The sequence below is a fragment of the Anguilla anguilla genome, chromosome 5 (genome assembly GCF_013347855.1).
Source record: "Anguilla anguilla isolate fAngAng1 chromosome 5, fAngAng1.pri, whole genome shotgun sequence".
Lineage (NCBI taxonomy): Eukaryota > Metazoa > Chordata > Actinopteri > Anguilliformes > Anguillidae > Anguilla > Anguilla anguilla.
In genome coordinates this window covers 19,502,380-19,526,991 of record NC_049205.1, presented here as the reverse complement: position 1 = coordinate 19,526,991, position 24,612 = coordinate 19,502,380, and the positions used below count along the sequence as shown (strand labels likewise).

Below are 24,612 nucleotides of genomic sequence, written 5' to 3'. Positions count from 1 at the left end.
GGGTAAAATCATATCTTAATAATTTATATGCTTGGCTATCTAACACTATCTAACCATCCCCCCTTTGTAGAACACAAGGCTCATCATCATGGATGTTTTTTTAAATAAATGCTGACAAAAAATTTTACAGTTACACAGAATGTAAATGAAAGATGCTAAATATTTAATAGTAGTCAATACAGTACATAACTTAAGGTATGATTTTACCCAAAAATCCAACATACCTGACACAAAATGACAACCGCAAATCCACGTTTCGGTGCCTGGATTCCAGTTGTTTCTGCGAATTGCAGCGATCCATTTGCTTCTCTTTTCTTTAGCTTTCGGCAGTCTGTAAAAAGATAGCTCCGATTGCTTGTTGAGTCTATTTGTACAGTCAATCGCACAACAGCTCTTTCCCATTTCAGATGTGTTTTTTGTGTTTTCGCAGCATTCAAGCTGAACGCTAACGCTGCCGCTCAGTAGTCTTTCTGCCACACAGTGGGTGTAACCGCAGTGACTTCCACTTACTGGGACGTCATGTGCATACCGTCTATTTCAGAAACTGCTGATCTACTGGGATTTTCACGCACAACCATCTCTAGGGTTTACAGAGAATGGTCTGAAAAAGAGAAAATATCCAGTGAGCAGCAGTTCTCTGGGCGAAAACGCCTTGTTGATGGCAGAGGTCAGAGGAGAATGGCCAGACTGGTTCGAGCTGATAGAAAGGCAACAGTAACTCGAATAACCACTCGTTACAACCGAGGTATGCAGAAGAGCATCTCTGAACGCACAACACGTCAAACCTTGAAGCAGATGGGCTATAGCCTCAGAAGACAACCCTGTACTAGCAAGGTGTACCTAATAAAGTGGCCGGTGAGTGTATGTATATACATACATATATATGTCTGCTTTGTTCCGTTGCTACCATAATATAACAAACTTTCTTGTGTCTGCAGCTGCAGTTTCTTGCTGCAATTACTAATATTGAGTATGAACAAAAGATGCAATTTATGCTGTAGTCTGCCAATGTCTAAATAAATAATATGGTACTCTCTGCGCAGCACGCAGGTAGCAGGGATGGCGAGTTGATATTTCATTTTTTGTTTCGTTTTTTCTCAATGTCGTGACACTGACATTTAGCAGAATCTAGGGCCATTTAAGTACAGTAGTTGGTGTGAATTTTCATTTCTCACATGCAGTTTACACTTGGTACTTTCAACCTTTCACGAGAAAGTGCTTCATTTGCACATTCATTTGCGCAATAGGCTATAGAAACTTCAGGGGGCTCATTTATAAAATGAACTTGCGTGCATACGTCAAGTGAAGTCCTGACGTAGAGTCACAGCTGTTTCGAGTCAAATCGAGTCATGTTGAAATTTAATAAATCGCTACTTTGGCGTGATTTTCTACGTACGCGCCACACAGTTGATCTAAAATACGTTTTATAAATGAGGCCCCAGATGTAGTATGAAAGTTCACCGATGTCCTCTATTCTCTGTTCTTGTAGCGAATAACGCCCAGGCCAGTTTAGAGAGAGCGTGCATGTGCATATTGCGCTCGACTATAAGCAGCTTTTTTTTGTTCATTATAGGCAAATGATATTCGAATATATTCGAACGCTAACTAATTACAAAAGCTAATATTTGAACTCAATTTCATGGCACTTTTGACAGCCTTACTGCCAAGTGTAATTGGCACATATAGGCTGCTTGGCTTGGCTTTCATGCTCATGAAACTGTCTGTTGGCTCTGGAAGGAGCCCCTGGCCAAAGTGTGTGTGATACGTTTGGAAATGAGGTCAATATCATTATAAAGTGCTGAACTGAAATGGCTGGGTTCACCGGTTCTCATAGAGGAAATTCCCAGGCCGTCGGCGGGATATTAATTTCCTTGAAATGTGCCTGACTGCAGAGTAGGTTTATTTTTTTTTAGGTAGGTGTATGGCGGTTACTTTCTGTGGCTTGATCTCCAGGAAGAAGATTTTGGTTTGTTTTTTTTGTCAGGGAATGTGGTCTGATAGGAAAATTGATTTTTGCTCGACTTTGGCACTCCAGGAAGTAGCATTGGCGGACATATTCTGCCTCTGTCAGGTTTGTCGGGCAATAAAATCACTGCCGGGGAAGCCCAGTGCTAGGTTATCTGAGAGACAACGTGTAGTGTTAAACAACACTGGGATACCTACTGAGTTTTTTTTTGTTGGTCTTGTGGCAAAGTGTTTGCTTTATGCAGCAGAAGCCAGTGTTCTGTCCTCCTCGGTTTGGAAGTCCCTGTTCTATGGTGTGGAACCCTGTGCTCTATGGTTCGGAAGCCTCTCTTCTATGGTTTGAAGCCAATGTTCTATGCTGTGATAGCCTGTGCTCTGTGGCTTGGAAAGCCCTGTTCTGTAGTTTGGAAGCAAATTATCTATAGTGTGATAGTCTGTGGACCTTGGTTTGGAAGCCCCTGCTGTATGGTGTGGACCCCTGTGTTCTACGGTTTGGAAGCCTCTGTTCTATAGTTTGAGAGCAAATGTTCTATGCTGTGATAGCCTGTGCTCTGTGGCTTGGAGTGACCAGTTCTATAGTTTGGAAGTGAATTATCTATAGTGTGATAGTCTGTGGTCCTTGGTTTGGAAGCCCCTGTTCTATGGTGTGGAACCCTGTGCTCTATGGTTTGGAAGCCTCTGTTCTATAGTGTGGTATATAGTGTATAGTGTTCTAAAAGGCCATTACAGTGGTGTAACAGGCTTTCAGGTCCGTTATACTTGGGCTATCAAAGAGATTTTCCAATAATGAACCTGCATGTTTATTCGCCTTTTTGGGCAGGTTTGTTAAGCATTGCTCTTACTGACATACATCATTTCCTTTTGCTTGGTATGTCATTGCATTACTCCGCTTGTAACAGGCACGCTTGTCCACCGTGAAGCTGACGGTCCAAAATAACAGCTAGAGATATTTATACCGTCTTTCTCTGAGGAGGGGTTGGAATGACATGAATTGTTTCCCCGCCTTCAGTGAGGTGCTTGGAATGCCATTGTCTCGAGCCTTAGGCCTGGACTACAAATTGGGCATCATCAGCACACCGTAGCCGAACCTCGGCGTGTGAAATGAGCAGCTCACACAATGTGATTGAGGTCATGTGATGAAATCACTTGACAAGGTTAAAGATTTGCTGTTGGCATCAGCCAAGTCAACCTGTGGGTTAAAATGTGACTCCTGTGGCTAACCATTAGGAATTCGGTTCGGACATTGATCACACCTTGATTTGAAAATGGAGAAAATGTAATGGAGAAATTCTCTTTTTGCCAGCTTTTGTTCAGAAAGAGTGGGTTCTCAAGTGGGCAATGAAAGTCACTGCACAGGTCTTTGTCCCGACAGGAAACGGATGTTTGCTTAAGAGCTCTATCTGGCCATCACACCTTCCCCACGCTGGGTCATTCGTCTAAGAGACTCTTTTTTTCCCCCCTCAGCTCTGCCCTCTTATATGGACATACTGACATTCAACTGCTGTGATACACAGATTAGGAGTTTCCATGCATCCTGTTTGCCCGTTACAAGCCAACCTGAAACGGAGGCTTCGATTTGTAGTTCCTCTCCCATTACTCTGTACACCTGTAGTGATGCTGGAGAGATAAAATTATACGGCTGCCATCAGCACATTTTTTACCGGTGATATGCCATAAACCTTTTCATCTCAGCCTCATCTGAATTAAATACCGGTGCTTTGTGAGTTGGGACTATTAACAGTGTCTGTTTATCTTTGACTACCAGTTATGGCACGCGTGATTTCATGCTCTCAATGGGTGATTAGTCATGCATTGTAAAGGGGGCACGGTTTTGAAAAATGCTCTTCTGCAGGAAAGAAATGCTCCTGAACTCTTCACTGGGGGAACACTGTTGTGTTTCCCATGTGTTTTTGTTCACTGTGTGTATGGTAGTTGTAGCATATATAAATATAATTTGTTGCATCCGTCCATCATATTTGTGTTGCCATCACCACAGCTGTAAAAAAAAGAATATTGACCCCAGTCCTGATCAGAGATAACGGGAGTGTCGTGGTTCATGAACTGCACCTATAACTAAGGTTGCATGTTTCATTCTCACTGTGGCCTTGTTCAAGACACTTAATCTGAATTGCTCAGGAAGTGTGGATGTGTATTTAATTGTATAGTATAATTGTATAAACCAAAAAACCACAGTGAGAAAGTTCACTAGATAAGTAAAGTAGAATTTAGAAAGTTCACTCTGGCGGCAGTGTAGTATAATGGGAAGGAGCTAGGCTTGTGACCTAAAGTTCACAGGTTCGATTCCCAGGTAGGACACTGCTGTTGTACCCATGAGCAACGTACTTAACCTGCATTGCTTCAGTATATATCCAGCTGCATAAATGCAACGTAAATGCAGTAGGGCTGGGCTATATGGGCAAAACCAAATATGATATTTTTGACCAAATACCTCGATATCAATATTGTGATGATATTGTGGGGATGACTATTGGTACTTTCACAAAATTACACAATGAGATTTTTGATAAATAATCATCAGTAATGCCTAGGTAATAACTAAGTGGGTAAAGGGAAATAATAGAACAGCTAGAACAGTCAGGTAAGTTCAGAAAATTACACCACTTTACTGTGATGCTGCCTTTAAAACCAGGAAAAGACAACACTTATGCCATATCACGATATTACGATATAGGCTACAAAATCCCAGATGATATGTAGTCTCATATTACGATATCAGTATAATATCGATATATTGCCCAGCCCTAAAATGCAGTGTAAAAAGTTGTGTAAGTTGCTCTGGATAAGAGCGTCTGTTCAAAGCTTGTAATGTAATGTAGTACGTGTCTACTGAAAGCCTATATTTAACTTTGTGGGTTAAATGGGAGGGGGGTGGTGGTCCAGGCTCTTTGGACTTTATCTCCCCTTCCCCATTCTCAGGGTAGAAGTCGGGTTCGTCGGGCAGGTTTGCTGTGCAGTGTCTAAAAAAAGACTGTGTTTTATACCCAGGCTGCAGGAGGGAGGAGTCAGTCTTGCATCACACCTGGAGTTCTGCCAAAAATGAGATTACAGATGCTTTTATGAACTTTTATGACTAACTGCTTGTACACATTATAGAGGGTAGGGGTACGGGTTGTTTATTTTTGTTCACGCCTCTGGAATGTGTCCCCCTCCCATTTGTATTTTTCCCCTAGGTGCTCATTAACATTCACGTTTGGCTGACTCACCTTGGCCCACATGGCTGCTAGGAGGCGGTGACCTCACACGTTTGCTGTTTTGAGTTACGATGTCATCGACAAGCCTCTGCTCTGCCCCTGCTCCGCCCCATCCATTCCCCGGTGAAAATAAGACACCTTTTTTCAGAAAGAGTGGGAAGGGAGAGGTGTTGGTGCAATCGTGTATGTTTCAGGAAGCAAATGAGAGCATGTTTTTGGGCTGGGCAGATTCTTATCCACTGGAGGATAGGTTCCGATCATCAGGAAGTGTTTCCTGGGAAGCTGAAGGGGGATTTGACCCATTTATGTGCATATGATGAGGTCTTATTGTTACATTGTTTTCCCCCTTTGCCATCTGATTCAGCCAAAGCAGCTGAGGCTGAAGCTTTACCCCCACAGGCAGGGATCTCCAACTTCTGTCCCAGGGGGCCATAACGATCTCTGGCTTTCAGTGTGTTACAAATTTCTATGAAACAGTTATTTATTTAAAATGTATTCCAAAAAAAAAAAAAAAAAACAATAATAACTTGAATTATGCCTTAAACAGGTATGGTTTTGGCCTTAAACAACATAGCTTTTATGCCCGCTCTGACACCATTTAAGCGATTGATTGGCTAAAGTGTACACACCTGAACCTGTTTACACTGCAGCCCGCTACACTGGGCCAGACTTTGTGATCTCCGCTGTAGTGAGTTTACGTTTGTCTCTAGGGTTTGTAGCGACGACCTGTCGGTTGCACCGCTTCTGAGAGCCTAAATTAAGACGCTGGTAATTTATACCCAGTCCTTACCTTGGGGGCGGAGAGTGGTGAGGTCACGGCTGGGGCATAGTCGGGTGAGGTGTTGCATCACGCCTGGAGTTCTGCCAAGATTCTCTCCAGAAGACTATGTCAACACACTAGAACGAGCAATCACGTTGGAGGGGAGTGGCTTGTGTGAGAGTGAAAGTCTTTGATCGCAGTTTGCCGATTGATGCTGATACAGCAGGGTTGGCTCTAGCTGGTGCCAGTGGGCCAGGAACTAGGAACCTATTGAGGAACTCGGGTCTAAATTAAGTTCCGGGGACTTTATTTTACCCCCAAAAAAGTCCCTGCTCGGAGGGTAGTACTTTCCAAAAGTACCGGAACTTTTGGGGAAGCGCTGAAAATTTCTGATCGGTCGACTAGGCTACTCGCAGTGTTTTATTTCAACCGCCATTTTTAAAAATCTGCAGCCGCAAACCAATTTATTTTCATAATAACCCTGAAATCAAACTTGTATGTTATGCGGCGCAGTAGCCCACTTTTGGTTATAGCCTGCCAACGTCTTGGAATTATAACGTGTGCTCTTCTTTTCTTTTCTTGCTTTAGTATTAGTTTTATAAAATGTTAAGCATTCGTGCTGGGACAGCATATTACGTAACAAAACATTCAAACGGTTTAATTCGGTTGCTGAATATTTTCTTCCGGATTTTCTTTGTTAGCCCGTTGTAATTGTTTGATACAGTTATGTGAGGTATGCGGTAGTTCTGCGTAATTTACATTGGTGATACAGTAAAAGCAAACTGGAAATCACCTTTCGCACTTTTTGTCAGGGTAAAATAACAGGTTAATTCTAGTAATCGTCCCTTTTGCTTTTTCAGACTGCTATAATTTTACTCTGCCATTCTTCAATTCCACAAAAAGACCAGGAAGACTATGGACTAATTTATGGTGCATGGTTCGCATCTGGAGGGCACACTTCGCTGCTCGGCTAGCAGTAACTTTGAAGGAAAGCAAACGGTGGCTGTACCACTGTTAATTTAAATTTTCACGCAAGTCCGAGTTTTCGTTCTGTTCTAGTCATTTTGCGATTAGCCTATATGGAATTGACGATGAGAAAGTAATCAATTCAACAGCAAATTGTTTACGACGTGTGCATGTTTTCTGCTGTTGTTGCCAGTTATTTGTGGAATGTGAATGCATTCTGTTGCCTCAGATGTCCAGACATGAAAGTGAATGTTCGCATAAAAACATAATGAATGTGTTTGAGAGGATATATAAAACAGTTACAATCTGACTATTGGCCTGTTATATCCTATTTGTTGCATAACAACGGTCCAAGTCCAACTACCAACGACAGTTTTGATTGACAACGGTAAAATATGCCCAAACGGCTGCGGAAGAATATTTCAATTTCAGGTGATTAAATCGATAAAAATCAATAAATACAAAAGTAACCATATATAGTCATTGTTGGTAACCCGTTGTATATAAGTGGAATAAACCCCTCCGGGCTGTCCCGGTTATTAGAAAATAATGCAGGCTACTTCGGTGGTAGTATGGGGTTACAGAAGAAATCATAGGACAGATGGACCGACGACAACGTCGCTTTTTCATACGTCAGCGGCCAATTTGCCTAATCTTCGCGGGACTTTGGACTGCGGTGGAAACGCAGACAACAGTGGGCTGAAGGAACCTTTTAGTTCCTTGAAAAGTAGTTCCTGGGACTAAAAGGGGAAATTTTTTACTTTAGGTGGAAATGCGGCTTAATTGAATTGGCTGGTGGCCTAGTGAGAGAGTAGACTTGCCTGCTAAAGCAAGGCTCGAGACAACGAAGCAGTCGGGAGGCGGCTTGTGTTAGGCAGGATGAAAAATAGAGGTAGCATTTCGTGACTGGTAAGTCCTTTATTGTCTGAGGTGTAATCCAACAGGAACTGTAGAGACTTGTTTTGATGTCATCGGTATGTGGTGATGATGTAATCCAAGGAGAATGGTAGGATAGAGACTTGTTTTGATGTAATCTGTAGATGATGAAATCTTCTGAAGAAAATAAGAAACGTGCACAGGTAAAGCAGCAGAAATTTGATACAGTCGTTTGTTCCCTGGGGTAGCTCCCACTACATTTACATCAGTATGAAGGAAGTGGTTACAATGATATGTAAAGTTAAAACAACGTTACAGGGTCATTCCTGGCTGAACATAGGGCTTTGGTGGTGACTTTGCGTAACCGCGACTGCAGTACCTCCGGCTTTACCACCACTGTTCGCCACTATTTACCTGCATTTAGAATGTGAAGTTCCGTAAAACAAATCCAAAAAAATATAAAAATCGAAATTTATTTATATGGTGCATTTCACAACAATTGTCACAAAATACACTATACAGACAACCCTGGCCTAAATCCCCACAGGAGCAAGCCTAAAGCAACAGTGGAAAGGAAAATCTGCCTGTGGCAGATGGGAAGAAACCTTGGAAGGAACCAGGCTCAAGGGGGAAACCCATGCTCCTTTGGTCCGTTCAGGGTGTAGGTTAGTGACCAACATGGGCATTCTGTCAGTGTTTATGTCGATCAAATTAGTGGCAACTAAATGAGAGTCTTGAGGTAGCGGCTCCGATGATGGGCGGGGCCAGGTGGCGGTGGCGGGGAGCAGCAGGTGGCGACGGAAGTGGGCAGGGTGGAGATGGCAACGAAAGAGGGGCTGGACCGCAGTTGTGGGGGAGTCCAGACGACAGCACTCTCAAAATCTGGGGCAAAAGGCAGCATGGGGAAGAAAATTGAAATGGCCATTAGAGAATGTGCAGTAGAACAACAGGGGGTAAATTAACGTGGCCCCACCAGGAATAGTCTGCGGCTGCATAGCTACTAGGATAGGGATCGAGAACCCATGCACTCATGAGGGGGGGCAACCATACCCACCTATCAGGAGCCAGCCTATGTAAAGTGGGGTCACAGCTGATTGCAGGGTTTCCGCCAGTGCAAACCCAGTGGCCCGCCGGGCCTAAGTTGACCCCCCGCCTGCCCTAAGCATCGGGGAACTTATTTATTTTTTTAATGTGTTTTTAAGATGTTTTTAAACTACAGTTACAGTGGGGCGGCTCGGTTGAAAAACTCACCAGCGACATCTGTTGGTTAAAACGTGAACACAATAGGAAAACAGCAGGTCTGAGATCAGTGTTCTTTACCCTCATTGTGCGGAGAGTGACATTCAACCTTTTCACAGTCTCTGCATTCAACACTTGACGCTTCCAACTATCACAAGCTAACGTTACCTAGCAAGCCACCATTTCTTATTTGGTAGGCTAACTAACCTCGTTACAAACTACGTTATCACTTCATCTCGTCGGTCAGTACATTCTTTTTATATTAACTTAAACAGTGTGTAGGTAACGTTAAACTATTAGCATGAATGTAACGTTCGATATATTGGAACATTACATGACTTATTAATCGCCAACGAAATAACGACTTCACTTGTTTATTAATAACGTTAGCTTGATGACATTGATGTGCACGACAGCGTTGTCATAAAAATTTTCCCGACCGTGAAAACTGCCTGACTTGTTTACATTTTGGACAGATGTGGCTACAGAGTAAATCCATCGTTGTTTCCGTCCCAGCACTTTCAACACCAGTAATATCGGAAAAGTCCTAAAATATCTTCTTACGGTGAAGAGTGCCTGACCGGCAACCGTAGAAATGTGTTAACACAGCGGCAAAATTAGGCTATATCTAGAAATACCAAAAACGCTACGGTTGAGGATCAGGCACTCTTCCCGCGGCGACATATCTCAGGACGTAAGAATGGTTGTCTGGCAGTCGGAGGGTTGCCGGTTCGATCCCCGCCCTGGGCGTGTCGAAGTGTCCCTGAGCAAGACACCTAACCCCTAACTGCTCTGGTGAGTGAGAGGCATCAATTGTAAAGCGCTTTGGATAAAAGCGCTATATAAATGCAGTCCATTTAGCAAGAAGAAATTTCGATATTGCTTGTGTCTAAAGTGCTGCGATAGATAGATTTAATCAGGAGCCACATCTGTCCAAAGTGTAAACAAGTCAGGCAGTTTTCACGGTCGGGAAAAATTTATGACAACGTGGTCATGTAGCTAACTTAGCTGGCTAGCCAAACAGTCAGTAACACAGATACTTCCTTGGGGCCATTTAGGGATAATTTCAAGGATGAAAGGTAGCCTACTGTAAAAGCCAAAAAACCTTAGACAGTTTTTTTAAATGTTTAAATGTGCCCAGCATTCCAAGGCTTGTTGTAAGATTCAGTAGCCAATCAGGACTTGAATACAAGTTTTTTTGTAGAGTGCAAAAACCTTGATATTATTTATTTTAATTTCTTTTGTTGTTGTTGAAATGTGCCCAGCATTCCAAGGCTGTAAGAATCAGCAGCCAGTCAGGACTTTTTTCAAGTTTTTTTGTAGAGTGCAAAAACCTTGATATTATTTATTTTAATTTATTTTGTTGTTGTTGAAAACACAGCATTCCAAGACTGTACATTGTTGTCAGATTCTTTGTAAGACTCTGCTATGCTGTAAATAGTTGATTTTTTAAAATGTGAGTTGAATAAATGACTTATTTATAACAACATTCACATTACGTAGTCATATTTTCAAATCTCCAGTCAGCTTTTAGCACCTACTTAATGTAGGGCCCTATGGAATCTGTGTTATAGCTTTTTTAAATTCTCAATTCCGTGCTTCTGTCCATGATTCTGTTATCACAGAAACTATAGGGCCCTACCTTAATGCTGCCATCAGTCTGTCGCTGGCCCGCGCCGGGCGCCCGTCAAAAGATACTTGCCACTGGGCCTTTTCTGGGGGAAACCCTGGGCAGGTAACAGTAAAGAAAGGATGCAACCCCACAATGCTGTATGGCTACCGCCTTCTCCCACCCTGTTTTCGGACTATAATTGATTATAAGCCTGAGCATAAAGGTGCGTTTTTAATCTAGATTTAAATCTTGAGACTGTGTCTGACTCTCTTACATTTTGGAAGGGTGTTCCACAGTAGTGGGGCTCTGTAGGAGAAAACTCTACCCCCCTGTAGGTTTTTAGGTATTTCAATATACTATTATAAAGTCTGAGAACAGAAAGCGTTGAGATGTAGTCTATAAACAATGAAACACATGGTTAAAATAAAAAATTGAACCAATAAATGCACGGGCCATTTCTATTTGTTTTACGGGTGGGGTTTTTTTTTTTTTCTTCTTTCTTTCGATTTCTCCTATAGGTGGCTTAGGCAACTTGGAAAAACACTTAGGCGGCCCACCTAACGGTGAAGAAAAAACATTTTCTTGCTAATGCATTAGTTGCTAGTTGTTCGTTTCTACAAGCCACCTAGCTACCTAACCCGATGTAACTTTGAAGACATTGGCTGGCTAATTCGCAATGTTACTCACTTTTTAATGCTATTTAATGTATATTAATGTAATTTAATGTTTATCATGTAATGTGTTATGTACAGTATGTCAGGTGTGGACCCCAGGAAGAGTAGCTGATTGCCACGGCATCAGCTAATGGGGATCCTTTAAATAAACAAAATAAACACTAGCTAGACATTAGACAGCTTAGTTAGGCAGCTGACTAACATCTTTCAGATCTAGGTTACTGCAAATATGATTTTTATTCAGACTGGACAATGAACATGAAACATGACATTAAACCCGGTCCACATTTAACAAACACAACTGTCTGTCAAAAATAGGTGACACGCCCACACGCGGCCAAATGTGGGACGCGGGAGCGGTGCCAGCTGTGTATAGTGTGGCTTCACCATAAGACATTTCACCAGACCCCCCTAGACGGTTTGTGTTCCCCCCACCTCATTTTCCAAAAATCCTGTGAGAAAACACTGTTCAGATTTGTGCCCCGACAACAGAGCTATGTGCAGAGATGAGCAATTAATTTGGGAAGGAAGTATATAATCACTATATTCACTACTGAATATAGCAATGGATTAAATTATTATGCATTGATGTGCTTTTTAGTATACATTAAGCATGCATATTAAAATTAAAACAAAATCAACAACTGATACAGCCCCTGGTAGGAGGCAATAAAGGAAGAAGGAAATGACCTACATGTAACCTATTACTGGGATAATTGGCAACATAGTGCATTGTAGTATCCAGATCAGTGCGACCACGTCACCAACCAGAGTAATGGTGTTGAGCTCAACTAAAATGATTACCTATTAATAATTACTATTGCATTTTGAACCAGCCATATGGGGCTTGACAAGCCTTTTGTGTTACCCTCTACTTTGTCTTACCTTCTGTTTTTTCCCACCAAATACCCTGGCTCAGTGTATTAGCTGAATAAAACAAATGCCGTTTTACTTCTGGATTTTGCTTAAATGTTTAATACACAGAAACAAGAAATCATGTGATTAATGAGAGCATTAATTCATGTTGCTTAAACCTGAAGTAATTGTGCTGTTTAAGCAGTTAAGGGCAGAATTAGGCATGACATTCAGAAATGGAAGATGCTGAATTCTCTACCTGTTCCTTCATGCCTTCAAAGTTCTTTCTTGAAAAGTGGAAGTTTGTTCACAACGGTAATCTGTTATATGGGCTAAAAATAGCCCTGGCAGCTGTACTGCTTTCCCGTTGTCCGGGATGTAGATTAGTGCAGTGTTTGCTTTATGTCAGCGCTGTGGAATTTTCAGTCACGTTAACTGCACACTGTAGGTGACATCACCTTTGTACATCACCGTGCAAGACCTTGTATTTTCTGGTTTCGTCATTTCCTGGAACTGGAAGGACAAACCACTGACTTGTTACTCATTATGGAATTAAAGGTGACCATTTTTTTCTCTGCATTATTTAATTGCACTCTTGATTAATAAGCGACATGCAAAATTCCGTTCCTCGTACTGGAATGAGTGAAATCTTCAGTGACCCTTTCTCCTGCACTCTTAGGACCATTCTCAAACTTCTGCACCCTGAGGCCAGTTCTTAAACTCCTACACTGGAGCCCATTCTCAATCTCCAGCGTGCTGGTTGGGGCCCATTCTCAGTCTCCTGCAATCTGGGGCCCATTCTCAGTCTCCTGCACTCTGGGGCCCATGCTCAGTCTCCTGCACTCTGGGGCCCATGCTCAGTCTCCTGCACTCTGGGGCCCATGCTCAGTCTCCTGCAATCTGACGCACTGAAGCCCGTGTAGATGTTAGGACAGCCTGGTAATGTCCGATCTCCTCTCTTCTAGTTCCTTTAACAAATATTTGATCAGTTGGATGTTTTGTGTCTCATTACATTGATCGCTTTTTAGCGGCATTTCCCTACAGGAAGAAATAGGAAATTAGCCTCATCTGTTTGGTCTTGCTTTGTTTGTCTGTCCACATTCTTGTGTTTGGAGTATGAGCCATTGCACTCTTTATTGCAGTTATTTCCCTATTTAGATTTTTCACCAGAGGATTACTGTCCAATCATCTCGCAGTCAAACTTGACAAGTTAATGCGATCTTTACCATAATATCAGTTTCAGCCGTTCTTTGGGGAAGGGGGACTGCCTTGTTTTGTTTGTTTTTTTTATTTTTATCTCTTCCGATTGCGTCAGGGTTTTTTGTATCAGTGTGAAGTGTGAAGAGTCTAAGCTTTACAATGGTGTACCTGTTACAGCAGTGCACCTTGAATCAGTGACAGATAAAAGCAATAATTTAAGAGAATGCTATTTTTAGACCCTGGCTTCTAATTGGGGCTATAAGAGATTAGTGGCGTGCCGCCATCCTCATTGTATTGTGGATCATATTCTTACTAGATATTAGTACCAGTTTTAAAATGGCAGCTCATAAGCCAGTTTTAAAAAATTAAGTTATTAGACTTGATTGAAGCAAAAGCACAGTAAATGGGTGTCGGTCAGACACCGTTACTGAAACCTGCCTTGGCGATCACCTCTGTACAACGGTGACCTGCACGATGCCCACTTTTAATTTTTCCCCTGAGCTACTGCCTTAGGCAGGTTTCACCGTAATTGGTGGCTTGATTGAGGCAGTGATTGGTTGAAAGAGGAATTCATTATTGGGCAGATTCAATGATTGATTGGCTGATTAAATGATTGATCAGTATTTTTGAACGACTGGTCGACTGGTCACTGGTTGACGGAACAAGCGAGTGACTGATTGACTGAGTTGAAAGAATTGTTGATTAAGGACACAATTATGTAATTGAGTGTATACTTGATTGGTTGGTTTAGATGGCTGAGTGAGTGGTTGGTCGGGTTATTGGTTGGGTTGGAGAGAGAGAGAGTCTTTGGTTGAGTATGTCGATGGTTGATTGAGTGCTGTTAACAGAACCACGCTCTTCCCTCACACAGGCCTTTGGACCCCCCTCCCCAGAAGGAGCTTGGACCACTGTCTAAGCGTCCGGATGAGTGGAGGGACCCCTGGCGCCGGTCCAAGTCCCCCAGAAGGCGACCTGGAATGACGGGGTCCCCCCCACGCGGACGTAGGAGACACCGCCCCTCGGGCTCATCTGTTTCCCTCTCCAACTCCTCCAGGTACTGCTTTGTATTGTATTCATAAAGCATTGGTGTTATTGGTGACTTTACACTTTTGGGTTGTTTTCATACAGCATTGGACTCAAAATTTTACCCCTTAGAATAGCATTCATAATGCATTGGTATCAAAATTTTTACCCCTTAGGATTGCATTCATAAAGCATTGGTGTCGAAACTTTACCCCTTAAGATTGCATTCATAAAGCATCAGTTTCAAAATGTAACCCCTTCGGATTGCATTCATGAAGCATTGGTACCAAATCTTTACGCCTTAAGGTTGCATTCATAAAGCATCAGTCTCAAAATTTAACCGCTTAGGATTGCATTCATAAAGCATTGGTCTGAAGACTTTACCCCTTGGCATTGTAGTCATAAGTAATTGTTCTCAAAATTTTACCCATAAGGGCTGTATTCATAATTAATTAGTCTAATCCTTCTTAAATGGTGGGTTACTTTTGAAGCCTGCACCTCTTCTTTTTTAAGTTGAGTCATATTAAATAAATAAAAATTGGTTTCTTTCAAGTAGTAAGTTGCATTCCCTTGCATTTATCCGTCTCATTGGATCACATGGAGCAGTAGCCTTATCCTTGTCGTGCAGTGGGCTGTATTAATAAAACATTAGCCTGGGCACTGTGGCGTACCTCTAACTGCTCCTGTGTTCTGCAGGTCGTCGTCGCGCTCCTCCTCCTACACGGGCACGGGCTCGTCCCGCTCGCGGTCCCGCTCCTCCTCCTTCAGCTCCTACTCCAGCCACTCCTCCCATCACAGCTCCCTCAGCGGGAGCCGCTCCAGGTGAGACACGCCCCCGCACGCCCCGCCTCGCCTCGTCAATCTCAGATTCATCACACCCCCCCCGCACACCAGACTTCTCACCAGTTATGCCCGACTCCTCCGCCCCTACATATCCATCTCCTCTCTTGTGCACTCTTGACTCCTCCCCGGATATGCATGTCTCCTCCCACATATTAGCTGACTGCCCTGTTATCCTTAACTATTCCCCCACGCAACTCGACTCCACTGCTGTTTACCAGACGCTTCCCATCTGGCTTCTCCTGTGTCTTGAGTGCATTGATGTGCAGCAGACAGTTGGGATGATTGGAGTGTTTAGGCCTTGAGCTGGCAGTTCACTCTACATTTACATTGTTCCGCATGTTGCATCTTAGTTGTGGTTGCTGAAGACCAGGCCTGGGTCAAATACGTATTTGTTTTGGATTCAAGCAGTTTTTTACGCTTTACTGATCTTGTTTGGTGTATTGGAACCAATGAAATACTCTCAAAAAGTGCAAACCCCACCTTCTGGTCATATTGGCAGGCTCCATTACACCAGGAAAGATCAATGGAGCACAGAATCCAAAACAAATACGTATTTGACACAGGTCTGCTGCAGACCCATCCCAACGCTGCAGTATCCTCCCATTATTTACATAGATAGAAATGCTTGTTTTCAAATGCTCCTGAAAGCGCTTTCAGCTCATTGGAAATAACACATAATGAATAAACACTTTTGCTAGCCTGTATACAAAGAGCTGATTGATTGCTTAGGGATCAGAGTTGGATCTTAGTGGTATCAATGCCATCACTGCGATATTTGCACTTGTGTGACTTGTGGACAGTTATTGGATTATAAAATACCATCATCATCAACCTGGGGTGTCAATTTCAGCCGTCCTTTGGGGAAGGGGACTGCCTTGTTTTTTTTTTTTGTTTTTTTTTGTTTTTTTTAATCGATTCCGATTATGTTAGGATTTTTTGCATCAAAGTGTGAAGAGTCTAAGCTTTACAGTGGTGAACCTGTTACAGCAGTGCATCTTGAATCAGTGACAGATAAAAGCAATAATTTAAGAGAATGCTATTTTTAGACGCTGGCTTCTAATTGGGGCTATAAGAGATTAGTGGCATGCCGCCATCCTCATTGTATTGTGGATCGTATTCTTACTAGATATTTGTACCAGTTTTAAAATGGCAGCTCATAAGCCAGTTTTGCTGACACTTGACAAAACAATTAAGTTATTAGACAAGTTGATTGAAACAAAAGACCAGACCTGGGTCAAATACATATTTGTTTTGGATTCAAGTAGTTTTCTACGCTTTACTGATCTTGTAAAGCATAGAAAACTACTTGAACCCAAATACTTTCCGGGAGCACAGAGCATCCTCACAGAATATCCTCACGTTTACATTTTCATTTGTACAATAAGTCTATGTATTTGTTGTTAGTCTTGGTCCTTAGCTGATTAGACATGCTTGTGTAGGAGTAGTTTAGTTTGTGTCTGTGCAAGCTGGCTAGCTACGGTGTGCTTTGGCCAGTGCCTTGATTAGGTCTTTTCTTCTCTGGCAGGTCCAGATCTTTCTCCTCGTCCCGCTCCCCCTCCCCTACCCCACCTGCTCAGAGGAACTCTTCCAAGACTAAAATGGAGCCACCAGTGGCTCCACCCAAAGGGTGAGTTTCTTTGCACACAAACACGACGCCCCACACATATACTGTGCAAGGTACAACCTGCAGTCCAACCTACTTGCAGGAAGTTGAGTATTATCACACATTACTCATGAGCAAATACACATTCAGTTTCATTTTCTCGGCACAATAACGTCACTGGACTGTACCTTCGGTACAAATAATTAATCCCACAAGCGTTCTTTCAGTCAAACAGGAGAAGTGCACGGCAGCGCACGGCAGGGCACTTACATTTTGGGTGGCAAGAATTTCAGCTCAGCACTGAGTTACGCTCAAAATGCCTGACCAGAGGTCGTGTTAACGTAGGTTTCTGCGGTATTTACACAGAGCCAAAACACAGGGGAAAAAAATCACTGCTTTACATAAATGCAGGTATATCAAGGTCTTATAAGATTACAACGGACAATGACCCAGACTTGAAACACAACAAACGAATTAATGTTACTTCTGTTTCTTTGAGCCTGTCATCTTTTGGTGTCTGTCTTTGTTGCTTATTGATCATAATATTTAAACATTCATCAGTAGCATTGCCAGATTCAGAGAGAAAGCACTTGATTTGAGTAAAAATTCAAAAACGAGGTGTCACTTGCTCCAGGGAGCTTTTTAAAGATAATCCTTCTCATTTGTTTTCTGTGTCATCATTGAGTTTGTTGCCCTTTAAAAACGGTGGAACATTTAAAAAAGTTAAGGCTAATATAGTACGGTAAGATTGTCGTCTGTATTAAGAAGTGCATTCCGAGTCGGTTTGTAATGCGTTACCTCTGCAGCAAGCTGTCCATGGTATGCTAGAGTTATGTAATTTTGTTTTTCATGCCCGTCATGGCAGTGTTATAATAATGTCGTCACTAAAGGTGCTGCATCAACAGGCTGTTAATCTTCGTCTGTAGAGGTGTTCCTAGAAAAAAGTCAAGGTTGTTTACAAAAATATCAATCAATCAAATTTTATTTATATAGCGTATTTTACAACAGTTGTCACAATACGCTTTACAGACAGCCCTAGCCTAAACCCCCACAGGAGCAAGCCTAAGGCAACAGTGGCAAGGAAAAACTCCCTGTGGCAGATGGGGAGAAACCTTGGAAGGAACCAGGCTCAAGGGGGAAACCCATCCTCCTCTGGTCGGCTCAGGGTGCCGACTGGTGACCAGCATGTCAGCCAGTTTATGCAGAAGATATGATAAGTGATGTGGCTCAGATGATGGGTGGGGCCAGGTGGCGGGGATGGGGAACAGCAGGTGGCGGCAGATGTGGGCAGGGTGGAGGCAATGACGAAGGAGGGGCTGGACCGCAGAGGTGGGGGAGACCAGACGACTCTCGAAGCACTCTCGAGGGTTGGGGCAAGAGCCCCGCCGGCAGCGTGGGGAAGAGGGTGGAAACAGCAGTGGGACGCCGCCAGGAGTAGAATATGGCTGCATATCTACTAGGACAGGGATGGAGAGCCCATGCAGTCATGAGGGGTAGACAACCATACCCGCCTATCAAGAGCCAGCCCATGTAAAGTCGGGTCACAGCTGATTGACAGGTGACAGTAAGGAAAGGATTGCCACCTAGAAAGCTCTATGACTACAGGCTTCTCGCACCCTGAAATAGTTCACATTTAAAGTTGTACAGATGAGGATTTTCCGTTCGTGCAAGGCCGTGCTATATTCCAAGGCGCTTGATGACTCAATTTTGTTATGTACGTCACAGCTATCGGATTTTTATTTCATTATTTCCCCTTAGTTAGGACTAGTGAGCTGTTCCTGTCATGAGCGAATGCAGCCTTATAGGGAGGGGGGTGTCACTTGCCTTGCTGTAATATTTATTTCAAAATGAAAAATGTTAAGATAATTGTGTATTTTTTGTACCACCGCAAGGGGATGGACTTGCAGTAGTTATGACGAAGGCCACGTCATCGTTTGAAATGCAGTAGTGTCGTAGAATAGCTCCCAAGGAGAACTGACGTGGGGCATTGCGTGTGCGGAAAATGTTTTCCGAAACCTACTTCTGCCTACGGCACTGTAGCTTGCTCAACATGAGTAAATACGGCAGAAATGGCTCCTGTGGTTTTGGACACAGATTTTGAAATGTCCAGAAGCAGCATTCCATAGGCACTGCCTAATGGTTGCAAAAGTTATGAATGAAAAAGATCGATTTTCCTGCAGCGGAGTGAAAATATAGAATGGGAATAATGTAGCATTGACACAATAAACAATCTGGTGAAATAAGTGCCTGGAGGAAAGACATGTTGTGTGTGCCTGCTAAAATTTGACTACCAATTAAGGATTTAAGAATCTTATTCTATCCTCACACATAAGAATCTATTGATGTTTTTGTTCTATGAATATTGAGGATGTATTGGTTGATCATTTCTGGCTGATGGTGGTTGTTTCTTGTGGTGTTAAAGCGAGTTCTAGGGAACAAAGTGAGGAGTGTGGAAGTAACTAATTCCCCCCCCCCCCCCCCCCCTCCCCATCCTAAAGCCCGCCACCGAAACCTGCTCCTCTACCCCCCCGGCGGGAGAAGGCCCCGCCCAAGACCCCAGCCAGCCCTCCGCCCCCGGGCCCACCGGGAAAGCCCCTAAAACCAGCCCCCGAGGGTGTCAAGCCAGTCAACCCGCGGGACGCGGGCAAATTCGTCAACCCCAGGGAGGGGCGCAGAAAGGAGCGTCAGCGTCACAACCCCCCCAGGAGGTACGCGTATCGCCCCCACTGCCGCTCACCCACTGCTTCCCTGCCCCAGGCATGCCCGTCCCTGGCCCTGGATAGGGGTTGCTGGTTTTCATCCACTTTCAACCAGCTTGGTGGTATTTCGCGTGTGCGAGCTTGTGTGTGTGCGCGGCGCATGCTTGCGTTTCTATGCTTACACGAGTATTCGCACGCACATGCGTTCACCTGTGCTCCCTAATGACTTTGTTGTGCATGTGTGTTTGTGCACGTGTGCACATCCATTCACTTGTGCTCGTGTTCAAGGCCTTTATTGTGTGTGTGTGCGTGTGTGATTTTCAGTGTGCTTAAGTGTGTACATATTCCCGCTTTTATGTGTGATGCTCGCGCATGCGTATGCGTCCTTCTAGTTTAAATGAACCTGATGACCTGCAGGTAACGTGCTGCCCTGCAGTCATTTGTAATGTGTAAATCAGGTGGTTTTTTTATGCGTCGTACAGTGTATTGTGGGGGATTGAATTCTCCTGCATTGAGGGCTCTCTGTTCGTCAGGGGGATTCCTCTGCCCTTTGAGGCTTTGAGTGGGCGTGGCCTAGGCGCTGGGGGCGTCGGCGAGTGGACATTTGGCCACTTGACAGGAAAGGGCCTTCCCCAAACTGTTTGGGAAACACAGAATCGTCTAGAATGTGATTGTATGGTGTAGAATTAAGATTTTCCTTCACTGGAACTAAGGGGCCTAGTGCAAACCATGAAAAACAGCCCCAGGCCACGGGGTTTCCAGATACTGTTGGTCATTTAGTGTACGTCAAGTGTGCTATTAAATGGGACGGGGTGGTCACAGAAAATGTATTTTTTCCACAATAACGACCGGGAAAGCTGTATTTGTATTTCTTATTTGCTGTTTAATATTTACTTGGTACTGTGAACATGTTCATATAACTTGGACAAGTAGGCCGTCTGTGTCTGTTAATGCCATACTAACGCTAGCGCAGTTAACGGAGTGATTCAGTCGCGCGACAGATGTTAGTTAGCATGTAAGGGAACTCAGCGATGGCTTTTAATGATGCTGTTTGTACTGACGACAGTTGTGTATTTGGACTGCACGTCTCCATCCAGCTGTTAACGTGCACATCTCTGCGGTAGTGCTGCTGGGCTTGCACGCCATTTTGGTTCGGTGTTGTTTTGAGGGTCGCTGCAGAACCGGTGCTGGGGGGCTTAATAACCGAAAAGCGGTGACGACGCGAGAGGCGGTTAGCGCTGCGGTAACCGCCGCTCCCTGCTCGCTCTCTGTCCCTCTCCCAGGCGAACGGTCAGCGGCAGCATGAGCGGCAGCGCCAGCAGCTACAGCGGCTCCAGCTCCCGCTCCCCCTCCGGCTCCCGAACGCGCTCCTCCTCCGCCTCCATCTCCCGCTCCGGCTCCAGGAAGTCCAGGTGTGTCCCAGCACGGTGTGACGGGGCCAAAACTCTGGGAGAAGTGGGCAGAAACATGGAAGTCCTATGGCACTATTGCGATGGGAAAATACTTTTTTTTTTGTCCATGCATTCTGGGAATTTGGGAGAAGTGATGAGGGGAGAACCAGGTGAAGACAGACAGACATAAGCCCGTGTTGGTCAGAGAAGACCCTCTCATCCTGCGCCCATGTCCCTGGCCCACTCCCTGCGAGGCTCTGACCTCACTTCCTGTGAAGGTGGTGGAAATACATTCCACCCAGCTTCTGTGGAACTTCTCTCAAAGACAATATTTATTTAAATGTTCATGACTCATATATTTCTTCATGTTGAACATAACTGCGACAATCAACCTTCATTTATGTCATTCAGTACCCGTCCCATATCGCTTATCCTGCTTTTCCCCCTTTTTCTTCCAATTTGGTGTACCCAATGGTGTGTTAGCGCTGATTGCCGTGTCGTCTGTTATGTTGGAGAGCGCGGACAAGCATGTGCTGTCCTTTGAAACAAGCGTGATGTGCCCAGCGGCACAGCTCACAAATTAGGCTCACACAGACGTGAGTCAGAGGAAGACGCTTCACTTGCTGCTTCACAGGCGGATGTTCGGGTGTCTGATCCACTGGCGGGGGTCACTAGAGAATGATGCGGTGCCACGCCCTGGTACCTGCTGCGTTATTTTTTTTAAGAGCCAATGATGAAAAACTCCAACTGTCGATTCACACTGATGACGACGAGGTCCCAAGCAGTAAATGTTATTATTGTGACCACCCACCCCCCCACGCGCATATTGATGCGTGTCATACCATACTGACCTCCCATGACTATGATGCAGTGGCCAGCTATTATTGGCCACACTCGACAGACCTACAAACAGGAGGCTGGCTTACGTCAGCCTGCAGTAGGAAGAGCGGGGAACTAGACACGTCCCCACTTCCTCTAACCTGTCGGAAACTTTGTCTCCTGGCTTCCTGCTGGCTGTAAATGAATTGTGTATGTGTCAGACTGAAATGTTTACTCACTCAAGTTTTATGTTGTTTTTTTCCCCCCTTCCCCATGCTTTTGAACTACCGGTGGACACCGCAGAAAATCCAGGTACCTAGTCATCACCTCTCCACACCTGGCCTCCGCAGTATCTTTTGTTCTAATTGCTGTTATGATAGTGAACACCATGAAATTGGTCTCTCATTATGCATTGGGGATTTCTCATGCAAGTTAATGTTTTGTTGCAAAATTTGCAACAGAAAATTCCTGTCGTGTAAAATGAGTTTTTCCGTTCCCTTTTAATAATACCTGTGTTCTACTGCGTGGATTGTGTTCTTCTGTGTGTGCGTGACTGCATGTGTATGTGTATGTGTGTACATGTACGCATGTACATACATGCTTAATTGATTACATTTGTCTTCAAACAATTCAAATGTGGTAAGTGCTGATTCTGAGCTTTCATTTAAGGGTATTTTTATACACTGGTTTCACCATGTAGAAATGACAGCACTTCTTATACGTAGCACCACATTTTCGGGCAAAATAATGCTTTGGACAAATGGCTTCACAGGTCTTTCTGATGAGTCGGGTGTGTTTGGTTGCTTCCTTGGTGCAGGTATAAGGGCATTCAGTATCTATCTTTGATTCTAGGCTTTTGATTGTCTTCGGAGTCTGATATTGGGGTTTGTCATCAGAGTTGTGCCAGTGAAAGTTAAGGAAGGCTGAGAAATAAGGAAAAAACGGAGATGTACTGTAGGCCAAACCTTGTTAAGACTAAAGAGCTCTGGTGAGTTCAGTAATCACCTAAGGGCCTGGTAAGCCAAGGTAGACCTCTACAGATGTTGACTGAAGACTTCTCGCCATAATGACGAAAAACCCACAAACACCCAACTGACAGAATAGAAAGACTTTTCAGGACGCAGACATGAATGTGTCTGTCTTCTGCCTGCAGAACTACAGAGGCTACACTGCAACATGCAAACCACTAGTTAGCCACAAAAACAGATTAGCCAGGCTGCAGTTTGCTAAGTACTTAAAAGCGCCTGCGGAGTTCTGGAAAAAGGGTCTTACGGACAGATGAGACCAAGATTGTATCTGAGTGATGACATGAGCAAAGCGTGGAGGCCAAAAGGAACTGAAGTCATAGAACTCAAGTGTTTTCCAAAGTAGTATTAAAACAATCTTATTAAAAATAACAGAGACATATCTCCTGCTTTGGTCAGCATAATTCATCATTACCAAGAACTTGGCCGTCGTACTTTTTAATTGGAACAACTTTATAAACGATTACTTTTTCCAAATGTGAAAGTAGTTCCTTTTCAAGTAGAGTGACAGTAAGAGAGGCAGTGCACATGCTCGGGAATTGCATGCTGTTGTGTGTACTAATGTGCAGAATTTCCAGTACACAGCTTGTGGCTATGTGGCTACTACTGTAAATATACTGCCTGCGAGACGTGGCTTCCCTCGGCTTGCCTATTCACTACCGCATCGAATGTGTACAAATGTGCCGCACCGACACAGAGAAAATAGTCCCCATCTAAATGAACAATTATGCACTTGGAGAACAGAAATATTTTCAGTTTAGGTATTTTCACAGAATATATTGACGATGCTGAAAAAAATAAAAATTACTGGCATTATCCTTTAAGGCAACAAGCCCCCAAAACAAATAGGAAGATGAAGATGACTGTCCTTGTCCCAAACATTATGGAACTCACTGTGTGTGCGTGTGTGGTTGTGTGTGTGTGTGTGTGTGTGTGCCTGTGTGTGTGTGTGTGTGTATGTGTGTGTGTGCGTGCGGTTATATGTGGGTGCGTGTGTGTGTGCCTGTGTGTGTGTGTGCGCGCGCGCCTGTATGTGTATACTGTGATTGTATGCTATATGACATGAGTGACTCAGCGCCTCCCCTTCTCTCCCCAGGTCCCTGAGCGTGAGCAGTGTCTCCTCGGTGTCCTCGGCCTCCTCCAGCACCAGCTCCAGGCGGAGCGCCGACTCGGACGACATGTACGCCGACCTGGCCAGTCCCGTGTCCTCCGCCAGCTCGCGCTCGCCCACGCCTGGCCACGCCCGCAAGGACAAGGCCCCGCCTCGCGAGAGGGGGCCCAACAAGGACAAAGGTAGCACGGCCTCCCTGTCCGCGCAAGCTTTTTCCTGATGAATCCAAAAATGGATGTTTTCACACCAGCCACACATCTCAGCCAGAAGCTGATTTTGGCGTGCTGTAAGCACACCGTCGCTAGTTCCTTATGGTGGTTTCATCAATAAATGCACTTATTTGAAGTCACTGTGGTGTCGAAGCGTTCGCTAAATGCGTAAATTGGACATGCCTCCAAAGCTGAAGTGGAGGAGAAGGTTCTGCAATAAAGCCAAATACTTGTGGTCCTCAGAAACTTTTATGGTGTGAAAATTAGTATTTCTTTTAATAATATGGAAAAGTATTTAGTAAAAATCACATTTTTGTACTGACCACTTTGTAGGCCTGGGATTCGTGTTGTGATAAGAGCAGAAGTCTCCAGTGAGGAAAAATTCTGACTTTTTTCTGTTTTCCACAAATGTTAACAGTCTGAAAATGTAGTGTGCAGTGAACAAACAACAAATAGCATTTGCTGGGAAAGACACGGAGAACAAGTCAGTCGACAATCATTTGCTTGCTGCATTTAATTTTTAAGATAAA

At 44.0% G+C, this 24,612-nt stretch overlaps 1 protein-coding gene across 6 annotated transcripts in view; it reads left to right on the top strand.

The window, feature by feature from the left end:
* The window catches only part of zc3h18 (zinc finger CCCH-type containing 18), a 55,986-nt gene that overhangs the window by 25,650 nt on the left and 5,724 nt on the right, over positions 1-24,612 (top strand). For 5 of the 6 annotated variants that reach the window (XM_035418623.1, XM_035418622.1, XM_035418625.1 and 2 more), the window contains exons 9-15: positions 14,231-14,413; positions 15,079-15,204; positions 16,751-16,852; positions 19,327-19,536; positions 20,811-20,939; positions 22,041-22,049; positions 23,859-24,055. In XM_035418623.1, coding sequence (XP_035274514.1) covers positions 14,231-14,413; positions 15,079-15,204; positions 16,751-16,852; positions 19,327-19,536; positions 20,811-20,939; positions 22,041-22,049; positions 23,859-24,055 — 956 coding nt within the window. The remainder of the gene's footprint in view (positions 1-14,230; positions 14,414-15,078; positions 15,205-16,750; positions 16,853-19,326; positions 19,537-20,810; positions 20,940-22,040; positions 22,050-23,858; positions 24,056-24,612) is intronic. The other variant, XM_035418626.1, reaches the window with a different exon arrangement.